General features: G+C 40.2%; 2 protein-coding genes across 7 annotated transcripts in view; one reads left to right on the forward strand and one right to left on the reverse strand.

The window, feature by feature from the left end:
- The window catches only part of CMSS1 (cms1 ribosomal small subunit homolog), a 247,671-nt gene that overhangs the window by 161,791 nt on the left and 71,381 nt on the right, over positions 1-14,499 (reverse strand). The gene's annotated exons all lie outside the window — the stretch shown is intronic.
- FILIP1L (filamin A interacting protein 1 like) overlaps positions 1-14,499 on the forward strand; it is a 213,947-nt gene that overhangs the window by 129,901 nt on the left and 69,547 nt on the right. For all 6 annotated transcript variants that reach the window (XR_014184716.1, XM_082059417.1, XM_082059416.1 and 3 more), the window contains 2 exons: positions 3,057-3,230; positions 10,324-10,502. Coding sequence is in view for 5 of the 6 variants with exons in the window: in XM_082059417.1 (XP_081915543.1) it covers positions 3,057-3,230; positions 10,324-10,502 (353 nt within the window). In the remaining variant the exon portion in view is untranslated. The remainder of the gene's footprint in view (positions 1-3,056; positions 3,231-10,323; positions 10,503-14,499) is intronic.

Below are 14,499 nucleotides of genomic sequence, written 5' to 3' on the forward strand. Positions count from 1 at the left end.
CCTCTGTCCCTCTCAGAAGGGAATGGCCTACTATGATTACCCTTCTTTCTTTCTTATCTGAGGCGGTTTTGAGGCATGGTGTCAACTGCCTCTTTCTATGTGACCTCATAGTTGGGCCTTCCACCACATCCTCCCCTATCTCTCCTTCAAGATCCAGGACCTCAAACCTATTATGGAGGGACACCTGGGGAAACAAGGCAGGTAGGGAGGAGGGTTGCCTGTGACGTCGAACTGGGACTTTCTTTCAACCCTTCTCATCTTTTCGGTCCCCTGCCTCCCCGCTCTGCCCGACAGGGCGGGGGGTCCATCATCTTTTGGGGGGTATCTCCCTGGGGCCTTTCTGACTGGCACGCCAGGGAGTTATACCACCAGTCAATCTCCTCCTCACACTCCCTGATGATCCCCAGTCTCTCAACCTCTTCCTTAAGTTCCACCACCATGCTGAGCAGATCTTCCACCTGCTCACACCTCACAGAATCACAGAATGTTAGGGATCATCGAAAGATCATCTAGTCCAATCCCCCTGCTGGAGCAGGAACACCTAGATGAGGCTACACAGGAAGGTGTCCAGGTGGGATCTGAATGTCTCCAGAGAAGGAGATTCCACAACCTCTCTGGGCAGCCTGTTCCAGTGTTCTGTCACCCTCACTGAGAAGTTTCTTCTCAAATTTAAGTGGAACCTCTTGTGTTCCAGTTTGAACCCATTACCTCTTGTCCTACTGTTGGTTGTCACCGAGAAGAGCCTGGCTCCATCCTCGTGACACTCACCCTTTATATATTTATAAACATTAATAAGGTCACCCCTCAGTCTCCTCTTCTCCAAGCCAAAGAGACCCAGCCCCCTCAGCCTTTCCTCGTAAGGGAGATGCTCCCCTCCCTTGATCATCTTTGTTGCCCTGCGCTCGACTCTCCAGCAGTTCCCTGTCCTTCTGGAACTGAGGGGCCCAGAACTGGACACAATATTCCAGGTGTGGTCTCACCAGGGCAGAGTAGAGGGGAAGGAGAACCTCTCTGGATCTACTAACCACCCCGCTTCTAATACACCCCAGGATGCCATTGGCCTTCCTGGCCGAAGTCCACCTCATGCAGTGGACTGCCTGTCTCTCTCCTCTGGCAGCAGCAGCCTCTGGCACTCCCTGCAGCCAGAGACCTGAACAGTCACAGTTTGGGGCAGGCCCTCCGTCTGGGTTGCCACAGTCTATTTGGGGCAAGCTCTGTGTCTGGTGGAGACCATGGTAAACTGCAGTCTGGGAGACTGCCAATAGGTGAGATGGCCTACGGAGCAAGGAGGGACAAACTGCACCCTGCTGCATGAGCTACCACACTTGCTGCTGCAGCACAGTGTGGGTGGTACTCACTCACTTCACACGCTGTTCTCACCTCCCAGCGCCTGGTGGGCAGTGACAGGTTGCTGCCCTCCCTGAGGCTTTTTCAAGGCTGGGGCTGGGGATGTGATCACCGTTACCCTGGCAACCTCTATGCTATGTCAGACGCTCTCACAAGAGCTGCCGGGTCGCGCCACTCTCATGGGGTTCCACTGGCAAAGGAACCTCCTGAAACCACTCTGTACCTCAAGATCTGCTGACCAGCTGACCTCGAGGACTAAGTGATGCAGGGATGCAGGGACCAGAGGATGCAGGGAAGAGATGGACACAGCCCCATTGGAGGTGGTGACCTACACCAGTTTCCCTCACAGTGAAAACATTCACATAAACAGATATTCCCATGAAAGAGCACTATCATTAGAAGTAGGACTTGGAGACAATTAGCACAATATTTGCAGCAGGTGATCTGTCTCTTCCAACTTAACATCTAGGAGAAGGACTTTATAGCAAAGAATTGTTCTTGGTGGTTTGTTGGTTTGGTTTTTTTGTTTGTTTCTTCGGGTTTTTTGTTTGGTTTGGGGGTCAGTTTTTTGTTTGTTTGTTTTTGAAGAGCACAGAGAATTTATAGATCATTTCAAACACAAATAGCATGTGTCTCCACTACGAAGCATTGACTTAGCAATCCTGTATGATAGGAAGAAGGTAGGTGCACCTGCCAGCTGGTGCAAGAATTTCTGAAATATGTACATAGAAGAACACATGGAAAAAATACTTGAGAACACATTGTAACTACTCTTTAGTAACAGGATGCCATCAGATATTTTATAAGATTAAGGAAACAAATGCAGTGCCATGAAAAAAAGTATAAAGCACACTTTTAGGCTATATTTTTTGAAACTACATGATTTTTTTGAAACCACCTTTTCTTAATCATTGTCTTTTAAAATGCTGGGGTTTCGCATGCACTCACAAACTGAGAATACCCTTACAGTAGTTACTTCTAAAAAACTTGGTGCTGCAAGGTTGTTTATTACCTGAGGGCATGTAAATGAGTATGTGCACATCTACATGTCCACAAATATATAAGGCATGGTCTCACGTATGTACCCGTACACACACACTGGACCCCACTGCCAGCCTTGAAGGCAATTAATCTTGTTTTATAGAACTGCCACTATTGCATGGCTTTGGAATGCGTGTTGCAAATGGTGCCATCCCCTGCACCACAGACCTCACTGCAGTCACTGCTCAAATGAGCTCAGTCTAACAGAAGCAGATGACCCTGGGCAAGTTTGAACTACAAAAGCCACCTTCGAACCCAGAATATACAGAATGCGCAAAGCTTCCAGGTTTCAGGAACCATCCCAACATCTTTCCCTAACAATTTGAAATCAGCTTCTAATACCACAAGTCACACTTTGCCCTGAAATTTTGTGTTGTGAATGCTACACACTGGTCCAGAAACAGCAATATGATCTAATCACTAACAAAGTATTTAAGCATTGTTGAGGGTTCCAAAGATGTTGGAGTTTATGCAGAACTAATAAAATACAAAGACCAATACTTCCCTCGTGCTTTTTAACTGTCTTGCTTTTACTATTTTGGGGTACTTGACAAACACAACACTCTTTAAAAAGTTTTCTAGTTTTCTCCAAATCGAAAGTAGAAAGCTAACCTGTAAATACATATATACAGTTTAACCAAATAAAACCTTACTTTGTGTTTCTGCAGGCTCAAGATGAAGTTATAGGAGTACTTAAGGCTGAAAAAATTGACTTGGCTTTGCTTGAAGCACAATACGGCTTTGTTACACCCAAGAAGGTGTTAGAGGCCCTCCAGCGAGATGCTATTCAAACAAAGGCTGAGCAATGGCAAGAAGATATCTACGAAAAGCCTATGGGAGAGGTATGAACATATAATTGATATTTAACCATAGTTCCCACCAAATTAAACAGAAAATATCTCACTGAATTCACAAACAGAAAGCAAATGAGCTCTAAATCTAGAATCTAATGTGAGTGTAAGTGACAGCAGAACAAAGACCAGTATCCAGTGGGGTCCCTGCTAAAAAAAGTTATCTAATGATCCTCATTTATACTGCACGCTGGGGGCTTTAAACATAGAAATACATGATTTTGTCTACCTGAAACTCTGATAATCAGCCTTCTATTTTTGACACCTTCTTTTTCTCCTTTCTCTTCCCCAAATTCACAACCCAAACAGATGCCTCTCCATTTGTCTCACTGAGGCCACTCTACCAATGGCTGGAAAGGGCCCATTGAGCAGCAATGGCACAGCTGTCTCTACCTTTACATATCCCGGCTCCCACTAGTTTTGGGGGAGTCACAGGTATATCTGCATGGTCCCAGTAGTTACTGTAATGAGTTGCCATTAGAAAGTTCATCCAGGTGAAAATCTTATATTCTCACATTATCTGTAAGCAACCTTTAGTTTAATTACACTGCAGAAGCAGCCATACTTTCTGAACAATGTTATCTGAATTTCACTTCTGTCCTGCAATGCAATTACTGGATATTAAAATCCCTTCATATTAGAATATGTGGGGTTTTTTTCCCCCAAGTGTCTACTCTTGTATATAGACATTTTAAATAATGTTTTAAGAGATAATAATCATAAAAATAAAAGCAGAAATTATGAATAAAATTCTTCCACCAAGTGTTTTCCAAGCTTTCTGAACAGAAATGTACCTAAGGATACAGAGCTTGTTTCAGAGAAAATTATGTCAGGCAAAAGGTCAAAACTCATTTCAGAGGCTCAGAGGTTAAAATCTCTGGCTATAATCTGAAACAGATAAAGTTCAACTGTGGAGGTTAATTTATTTTAGAACATTGTGGCATTATGTCACAGAAACTTTGAGTACAAATGGAAATTATTTGAAGAGAAGTCCAAAAGAGTTTGTAAACGTAAGTTCAGTTTGTTACTTTACCTAAGTTTATACACGCTTTTTCCTTCTTACACTTAATGGCAGAGAAAGGATTTCTAACACCACTGGATTTGGCAATTCCAAAAGTCAAAGCTAAACATCCTGAGAGCAACTGAAAGGCTAGAAGTACCACTGGCATTTCGTATATCTTGGTAAACCTAAGAATGCCATAACCGGTAGGCATTCTTCACTTTCAGTTTCAAAATACCCCCAAATTAAACCAGAGACCCATTCAGTTTTTGTTTGGATTTTTAAAACGTTTATAAAAACCAATGGAGAGGTGGAACCAGCCACAAAGCATGGAAATCAACCATTTAAATTCCCCTTTTGCCACCATGAAAATGTACCTTTTTATCTGCCTAGAGAACCTCATCTAGGTGTTTCTGCTCTGGCAGGGGGATTGGACTAGATGATCTTTCGAGGTCCCTTCCAATCCCTAACATCCTGTGATTCTGTGATCTCCCCTGATCCAGTTCCTCTAGAGTACATCTCACCCTTGACAATTTAGCCTTGTAGCCCTGAACATAGAAGTTCTTCCCAAAGCTCAATTGAAAATACAGTGAATTTGTGAGGGTGTCTGTAAGGTTACTCGTCCTTTAACGTTCCCTCACAACTTGGTCATCTATCCTAAACTTTATGAAGTTTCTTGGCAAATTTGGTTAAAAATGTAGTGGGAAAATTTGGTGACTGGACAACTTTACTCACTAGAAACAGGATTTGTAGGTGAACGAATGTAGCAAAATAGAAAACAGTAGCAATACATCTTCTTTGCAAAACCTATGAGGAGAACCAAACAAATGCCAGATAAGCTAACTCTTGTTCCTCACACTTGAGGATACAATAAATGGGTTTATGTTTAAAGGAGCTTAAAATAAAAGAAAATAAGACTTCTATTTTCTTCTTGTTTCTGTCTCGACAAAAAGGCCTGAAAAGGTTTTCCATCTTTGCAGCTTTATAAATTTAGATCAAGTCAGTTATTGATGAAAAAATCTGGCTTCAGATCAATTGACACTTCTCTTGAATAGAAAAAAAAGGTATTCAACATACTAGTTAATACAGAAAAATAGCATAAGAACCATTTTCCCAGATTCAAAAATAAATAAATAAATTCTTAAAATAATTAAAAAAAAAAAAAACACAGCAGGGAAGGTGATGAAGGAAAAGAGAGATAAATAGGAAGACAGTGCAGAATTTATGATGTCTTTTTCTCATTTCAAACCTTCACAGAATTAGAAAGCCAATTCTTGTTTCTAACTCTCCCCAGCTTCCAATAACACAGACACAGATACTAAAATCTGGTACCTCACTGTTTGAAATATGATGAACAATACCTCTTACTACTTTGAGAACTCCTCTAAAAGTAGTGAAACTAGAGGAAAGCCTATATTCTACGTCCATCAAGGATAATTCAAAATGGCATCCAGTTTTAAATGCCCAGTGCCCACCAACTCATGGAAAAATGCATCCTCATCAGTCTTTTGACGAAGTATATCTGACTGCATCCTCACAACGTCTTACAGCGTCAGTCACAACCTTCCAGAGCTGACAGCGGTAGGGTGACAGTAAGTTACAGTCATAGGAAGAAACGGAAACAATAACATTGACAAGGTGGCGTTCAGGAAAAGCAGACCAACGTATCCACATGGAAATTTGGCTCAGCTAGGGTTGGAAAAGACAAGAGAGGAGCTGCTCCCCCAATCTCTAGTAATCCTAAACTCAAGATTATACATTCATAAACAATGACCGTGAGGGTATTATTAACAGGAATAATATTAATATTTCACTGAATTTTGGACAAAGAAATGTAACTAATCCGGATTTTATTCTGGCACAGCTCCAAACACAAAACAGTCTAAAAAGATAAAAACTATAAGTTCAGTTCCAAAGTAATGGATATGAGACACACCATCCTAGTTTGACTTCAGAGACGAGTTGGTGGCAAAACGATTTAAAACTATTAAATTCCTGTTAAATTTTAGCTTGCTGAACTATTCACAGTTACGTAAGACCACGCTTATTTTCCATTGTATTGTACAGTATGTTCAAGTATTAATTCCAGCTAAAAGCCCATATGGTTAGCAAGAACAAAACAACAAATCACTTAATTAAGATTTTATCACTTTAATTTTCAACAGAAGACATTTATACTGCTGCTTATTAGTTCTCTGCGGTTTTTAGCCAAGAACTGCATATGCTGAGTAAACGTGTGTACATATAAAAGGATATTTCTGCAAGCACAGCTTTAGCATTTGGACAGAGTAATTTGAGGAACCAGGGGCTGCTGGAGACGGCTCCTGCGAGGGGATCTCACACTAGTATTGGTTCACACGACTTCTTCCTTCTTTTCTGCTGGAGACGCGGGAGTCAGCCACAAGATCTCACAGGGGATAACACAAGAGTCAAATCTGCTCCCCAGGGACATGCCCTTACCTTGCAGAGGGCCAAAAGAGAGCTTTCCAAAGAAAACACACAGAAGTGCAGCAGCCCAGTGCCAGCCTCTGCTGTGCTTGGTCCTGCAGGGGGGGAGAGACGTGCTGCACAGTAGCACACACGAGCGCCACACGCTCAAACGCCCATACCCATTTTGCAGCTTACATGCAGATCTCAAGCACCTGCATTAATACCGATGTAGGATCTTCTGCCTCTCCAATTTTTTATCACTCACTTGCACCAGGCCACAGGCCCAGCACCTCTTCCCTTCTCCCTCAAGTGGAATCCCAAGCTCTCACTCTCCACCTTGTCCCAAGCCACAACAGCCACACACCAGGTGTGAATGCTCAAGGTAGAACTGATTTGACGGCATTCTTGACAAGAAAACCTAAAAGCATCTTCTAATCTGAGCGACAGAAGAAAAGTGCAACATGAGAAGAGCTTTAATGCAGCAGCTTATTTACTTGTCTCTCTTACCCTTTCAAGTAAGCAGGTCTCCCCACGACACTACAGTTCTTTTACCCATTTTCAAACTCCTTGTTACCCCTCCCTGCCTTGAATGCACACCTCTCCCATTCCAACTACCAGTTTGTAATCCAAACTGCTACTCTCAACTGCGAAATGAAAGGCACTGGCATTGCCCACTGAGAACTGCAAAACAAAAACCTGGAGTTACTACCTTTCTTGTTGCATTCTTACTGCTTGGATTATCACTTGAATTAAGCTCTCATAGCCATTCAAAATTTACTCCAGAGCAAACAAAATATACTGAACCCATAAAACACTGCTGGCAGGTCCAACACTCTTCACACCCAACCTGCAGAAGCAAGACTATTTTCTATTTGGTTAATGGTGTTTGTGTAGACAACTAACCCTCATCTCCATCAAGCATTTATATGTTTGGAAACAGGAATCATTTGATTTATGATGAGCTTGTAGCCAGAAATTTCAGTGTTTTCTTATGCCAGCAATTTACACATCCCCTCAGGTTCCTATGTACAGTTTTGTAACAGTGGTGCAATCCATAAAAATATATCGCTTTACATTCTAAACCCCATCCATGCAGACTGCCTGCCAAAAGAAATCAGCAGTTCACACCTTTGCCTTCATTCCCACCTGACCTCGCACTGGCGACTGAGACCAGCAAGCGCTATCCTGCAAGGCTGACGCCCAGTTCACATTAAGTAAGACAGGCCCATAGTTGCAAACAGCATCGCATCAGAACTTTGTGCAAAGACAAAAGGCAGGTTGCTTTCTGAGAGCAGCACATATGCACCTCTTGGCAAGGATCACAAGCTCAGGTGATGGTGCTTCAAGCATCTACGCAACAGATGTTCCAAGAAACCCTCTGAAATCTGGGAGGGGGAGGAAGGCTGATAAAACACACTGACAGTTCTCTCATTCTGGTAAGCTAGTAGCTGAACAAAAGATTTTAAAATTTGAAATTTCCACTTCTGGTGAAAGAAGGGAGAGTGTAGAGAAATTAAAAATGGCCAGTTTTCTTTAACCTTATAAGGCAATTCAGTTTTCAACCTCTGTAAAAGATACAGAAAACACAGCCAAGAGATTACTGTACAAGACAGGACTTGCTTACTGAGAAAGCTTCCATATGCAAGGGTTTAGGTATGAAAAGTTTTCCCTAGAGAGGTTCTACTTTAGGATCATGATTCCAGAAAGTGTTGACCTTTCTGGTGTAAAAGAGTGCAAATTATGAGTGAAGAAGAAAAAAAAACCTTAACAACTTCATGTAAGAGCACCACAAATCAGCCAACTAGGACAGTCATAGGTTTCTTCACATTTTTTGATCATGTATGAAAGGAGCTCAGCTATGTCGCAACAGAAAAGACGCTCTCTAACGTCACAAGCAGAAAGAACACGCAATTTGCAAAATTGTCTACATTTCTGTTGGAATATTTTGGACTCAAACTATCTTTCAAAGTCTTGTCAATACTTTTTCCTTATTCATTGCAGTGTTACCAAAAAAGTTAACAATGATTTAGGAGAAACATAAGAGAATATATAAAGCCTAAAAAGAAGCTGAGGTAAGCAGAGGGAGACTCAGAAGCCCATGGAGAAACTGAGGATATTCTCACTCATTCAAGAAACTCATGTTTAGTCATTCCAGCTCTTCCTGTCATCGCTTCTATCAGCTGAACTGTGAATAAACATGAGGAAAAGATAATTAATCATACTCCTTGGAATTAAATTGTCCAAAATAAGCAGTGGCCCTAAGAATCTGAAGCCCCAGTGTTTCTTGTGGCACATGGAATTCCTTGTGGGGGAAACGTTGGAGAACCAGAACCAGCCTTGCTTCCCACAATGCCCATTTGTGAATTCTTTCCTATTAATAGAGTGAAGCACTGTAAAGCAGCTTGACCTACTAGAATAGGCTGTGGTTAAAAGGACCTACTGGGTTCGAGCTTAAAATTTCTCTTTTAAAAAAAGGAGACAAGGATTCCTGTGTTGACCTGATGAGGGAGGCAGTCTTTGCAGGGGAAGGGGAACCAGCAGGGAACAGATATTCTCACAGATACAGACTCTTCCCAGGTCTTTAGACGGCCTTCAGTGAGCGCTCCTCAAACTTCAGCTAGATCAAAAATGCCTAAGGAGGAAAATCCTTTCTGGTTTCATACACACACACTTGCATAACTCGGTCACTTACCCAATTGAAAATTATAAGAGAATATTCAGAAGGATAATTTTCTTTCAGTTTGTGGAAATCATTTTATTTAAGAGCATAACTACAGTGCCAATACCTCTCTGGTTTGGAAAAACTGAAAATTATTACCAAAACTTAAGATAGATTATTTACATTAAATATTATATTTTATATATATATTTAGAATATAATATTATAATTATTATAAATATAATAATATTTAGAAGCTCAGCAGAAATCCCTGGGGAAGGGAATTTGATGTTCCAACTGTGCTATAAAGGTGCCATCTGCAAGACAAACTCCTTTATAACGTGAAATTTGAGGAACAAAACAGCAAACACCACTATTAAATAAAAATACTTCCAACGATTTCAAAATTCAGTGCTTGGTTATTCCAGAAACCCAGAACCATGCTCAGAGTAAGCATGGGAGATAGGATTGTTTTCCACTCTTGCCTGTATCACACATTTATTATGAAAACAGAGGAAAACTGCTTTTTGATCTACCTGTCTACCTTACAAAGGCAATCCAATGCTCTTGTTTCCTGTACAGCTACCAATGAGGCAGCTATTCCTGTTCAACCAAAAGTCAGGCTACTTCTGTGTGAAGCAAAGGTTTCTTCTGCCAAGACATCTGTTTCTCTACCACAATGATCAATGAGAAAAGCACAGCCCTGGGAACAGGAACTGTTAATTAGTAGCTGTTGAGGATCAGTCATGGCAGGAGGAAGAACAGAAGGTGACTAAGGGCCATGCAAAACCTTACCTTAACTTATTGTTCTACTTTGTCAGAACTAAACTGACAGAATTATATAACCTGTTCCAAACAGATATCAAAGGACCTGGCCATTAGGCTATTAAATGCATTTTATATTATTAACCCTCTCTTAAAAATCTTTCATTAATGAAAGCTTGAGCAAGTAAGAGTTTCAGAAGACTTGAGGAGTGTTTGTTTTTTTTTTGTAGCTTGATAAAGTTGTAGAGAAACAGAAAGAAACACACAGACGAATGCTGGAGCAACTTCTAATGGTAGAAAAATCACACAGACAGACACTGTATGAACTAGAAGAAGAGAAGAGGAAGCACAGCAAATACATGGAAAAAAGTGATGAGTTTACAAACTTACTGGAACAAGAATGTGAAAGGTAAGGTTACCTCTTGCCATAGTACTAAGAAATGCCTACCGTGTAATGCTACATCTAATGATTTGTCCACCTTCTTATTCTGTATCTACTAAAAATCAGAAATATTTGCAGAGTTATATTTTGAGAGTTCAGCTGTGAAAACATGACTAACTACTCCTAAATAACAATAGTGTCTACTTCTCCATCAGCAGGTAAGATAGGTAAACAGCTGTCAGACTCTTCAGCGCTGTGGTAGGATGACAGGCATGTTACACTACAGAGAATACACGGAGATATGCAAATGTGTAAAGTTACAACCAACATGAAGCAGGTGAACCTTTCAGTACGTTTAAGATACTTTATACACTATAGTATGTAAGTAACAACATCAAATCAGGCATGAAGCCTTTGATGGCAGAACAAAAAGACATGAGGAAAAGTGGATGTTTGGACAGATGATAGAAATACAGAAAGAAGAAGCAAAGGCAGAGAATAAATTACAGAAAGCTCTGAAAATAAGAACACCATAAAGTTCTCCTATCAGGATTGGCACAAAAAACATAAATCCAACTTTATTTTTAAGTGTAACCTAAAAGCGACACAGTTTGTTTAAGCGGTGTGAGGATTTCAATACCTATTCTCAGAAGAAGGATTAAGAAGAATTTAATGTTTTTTACTGTCTATAAAAAAGCCACATCAAACTGTGCTTTCTCTGAATCTGCAGTGAAACTAAATGCATCCTAAGGAAAAAAAAAAAAATATCAAAGAACATTTCCTATTCCCTGGATAGCTACTCCAGAAGATAGGAGAATATTGTTTCTGTTTCCTTTAGCTTAGGAACAGCTTCCAGATGGAAATGTTTGGGTGTGAGAACGTCAAGCCTGTTCTAAACTCACATTATGCATAGATAATTCTTCCTCTGCTTTCCCTGTGTAACATCATGTTCCATGTATTTTGGCAGCGTTCACCCTTCACGCTACACCTCTCTCCTGCAGGTCTATCAAAGATAGCACATATGCTTCCCACCAAGTCCACAGCCATAGTTATGGATTGCAATTAAAGCAGCTGGGGAAAAAAAACCAACCCTTTGCTTCTCAGAGAAATGTATACAGATGCAGGCAAGCACTGGTACACACAGAAAAGCACATCCAAAGTCTCCCCACAGGGCACAGAACTGACTTTTTCCTCTAAACTGTTTTTGTGAAACATCATCGTATCAGGAACCAAACCTGAGATGAATGGAAGTTTTCATCTCTGCTGTCCTTTTCTCAAAAGCTGTGAGACACTAATCTCTTGGAGACACAGCTAAACTACTACAGTTGCTAAAAGCGGTAAAATGTTGCATCAGATACGTCCTCACACAACATGAAAAGCTGCACAGAAGGAAAGACAGAGTCCTTGTACTTTCTTTTTTTTCCTTGTGCAAACGGGGTAGACATGGGATTAAAACTCTCTTCCCACACCCCCCCTCCATATTCCCCCATGACTATAAAACATTTACCACCATTATCTGCAACATTTAGTCTATCTGCCTGGAAAAAGGAGGCAGGGGGGAAATACTAAGGTGCCTAATGAGACCTTAGAGGATGTAATAATAGATTTCAGAATAAGTCTCAATTTTAGTATTTTCTTTGGAGGACGTATTTTATGTGGAAAACCTTAAGGGGGTGTGATGTCACATGCTGAGCTAACTCCAAAATGTTTGCCAAGTTATGTCGCCATCAAGATCCCCATGCAATTGCCTGCCATAACAAAAAAAAAGAAAAAAAAGGGGGGGGGGGGGAGAAAGAAAAAAAAGCTCAGCAAGTTAAGGCACAGCTCCTTCTACATTAGTCTACCCAACGTGACATTCAGAACACACACCCGTATGCAACAAAGTGACCTTCTCTTTCATTTCAAAAACCTAAAAACCTTAGTCCAATGTACATATTTTCAGGATGTGAATTTTGCATTTGGATTAAGAACAAGTAGAACTCCATGAAAAGTTTCATACATAAAGCAAAGATAAATGCATTTCTTCTTCCTCATCCCCCATTCAATTAAAAAAAAATATTCAGAAAAGCTTTACGTGTTCGTCAATGACCTTTCTTCTTTTTTCAGCCAGAAGCAGTATTCTCTTATAAGTGTGGAAGGGTACCTAACATTCCTAACAGTATTTAAGTTTCAAAGCAAAATCCTGAACTTTCATTCAACTAGTTTTAAAAGTGTCTTGCTTTTATCAAAGAGCAAGGCTACAGTATATGCTACACATACCCTTGAGGAGTATAGAATGCATGCAAGCAAAACAAGGTAAATGAATAATAAGTGATTATTTGATCAAAATGAAAAAAACTTAGATGCTGAAGCACCGAAAACTACTTCGAGAAACTAAAACTACTTAGAGAGACTATCAGTCAGATTCCACTCTTACATATGATTCTGAATATATTTTAAAATAAGGATATATGTACTCAGGAAGTAAAGAATTCTTAAATGCAAATTTTAGTGATAAACTCGTTTATCAGATGATCATGTTTTACAAAAAACTAGGCAAGCTTCCATCTCTAGGGCCTTTCTGCCACCTCACTCCCTCCATACATGACATTTCTCACACAAAATATTAGCAATCTTCACTGACTCAGCAAAAACCCTTCACCTGAATCATTCAAGAACCCTTTGACTTCATAGCAAGACAACAAGACTAAGTTTGGCATCAGCAATTGTACATTGTCACATTTGGGTGTTTGAGCTTATGACAGGACTAGTGACAGCTTTCTAGATGTAAGAACTGGACTAGCATTTAATGCTTTAGCCCTTTTAAGCTTTTTTCTTGTTGTCAACCAAAACTAATAATCCGTAGTCTTGCTGTAGTTGAGACAAAGATTCATCTTTCAAACTGAAAAGCCTCAGTGCTTAGCAACAGACATTTACCAGTAAAAGAATGGTAAAATCATGCTGCTATCATTACATTTATTCATCTTCAGTCATATGCACTTTTGAAGCAGGAAGCCACTGACAAACCCCTATCAGATAAGGGACGGTTTTGTGGGGAAAAGAAGGCCAATGGGCGATGATAGGTCTCCCCTGCACTTCAACATGAATTGTGCTCTTTGTGCAGATCAGAGAGGAACACAAACTACATGAGCATGGTAGAGTACTAGACCAAGTCTACTAGAATCTAGAAGGGAGAATTTTATTGTATTGCTGGAATCTAAAGAAATAGCAGCACTCAAACCCACAGGAACATAAAATAACTCCAAAAGTCAGATACAGAGACTACTAGGTGCACCTGAAGAACCATAGCACAGAAGCTACTGAGCTTCTTCAGAAGCTATTGCATTTCATGGGGTTGAGGGATGAAGGACTAGGAAGAATACTTACTTCAAATGCAGATTCCATTATATCTTCCTTGAGGGTATACCTACCTATCTAAGTATATTTATTCCCATAGTTTTCTAGTAAAGCTAAATAATAAAAGCTGTTATTTCAGAAAACATTTCACAAAGCTAGAATATGAAACTAGAAGATTTTCCACGTATGCTGTTCCCAGTTTGAAAACAAGCTATATGCACACAAGTATTTACGTGTTTACATATTGCTCTCCATTCCACACACAAACACACACACAAAGAGACAGAGTAAAATAGTAAAATTATTAGCACTTACACAGCCCTTTTCCTCTGCAAAACTCAAGAAGTTTTATATATTAGATGAGCACAGCTATTCCCCATTTTCTGAACACTGAAAGGAAATGAAGGTATGAGTGGAAGAAATCAGTCACACTTACCTTGGGGTACAAGGGTTAAATTGAAGGAAAGGAAGAAATGTCCCCATAGCAGCAATTGATAAGATGTTTAGTTTAAGGATCATGTATTAGGATGAGATTTTTTTTCCTACAGAGAGGAAAGCCCTCATAAGTTTTTGGTTTAGCTCTGAATTCACACTCACAAAGGTCAGATAGAGAAAGTACTCAAAAACAGAAGAAAACACAATTGTTTACATATAAGATAATCCTAACATTTCCTAAAAAGAAACTTAC

Source organism: Streptopelia decaocto (genome assembly GCF_964273445.1).
Source record: "Streptopelia decaocto genome assembly, chromosome: 1".
NCBI classification, from domain to species: Eukaryota; Metazoa; Chordata; class Aves; order Columbiformes; family Columbidae; genus Streptopelia; species Streptopelia decaocto.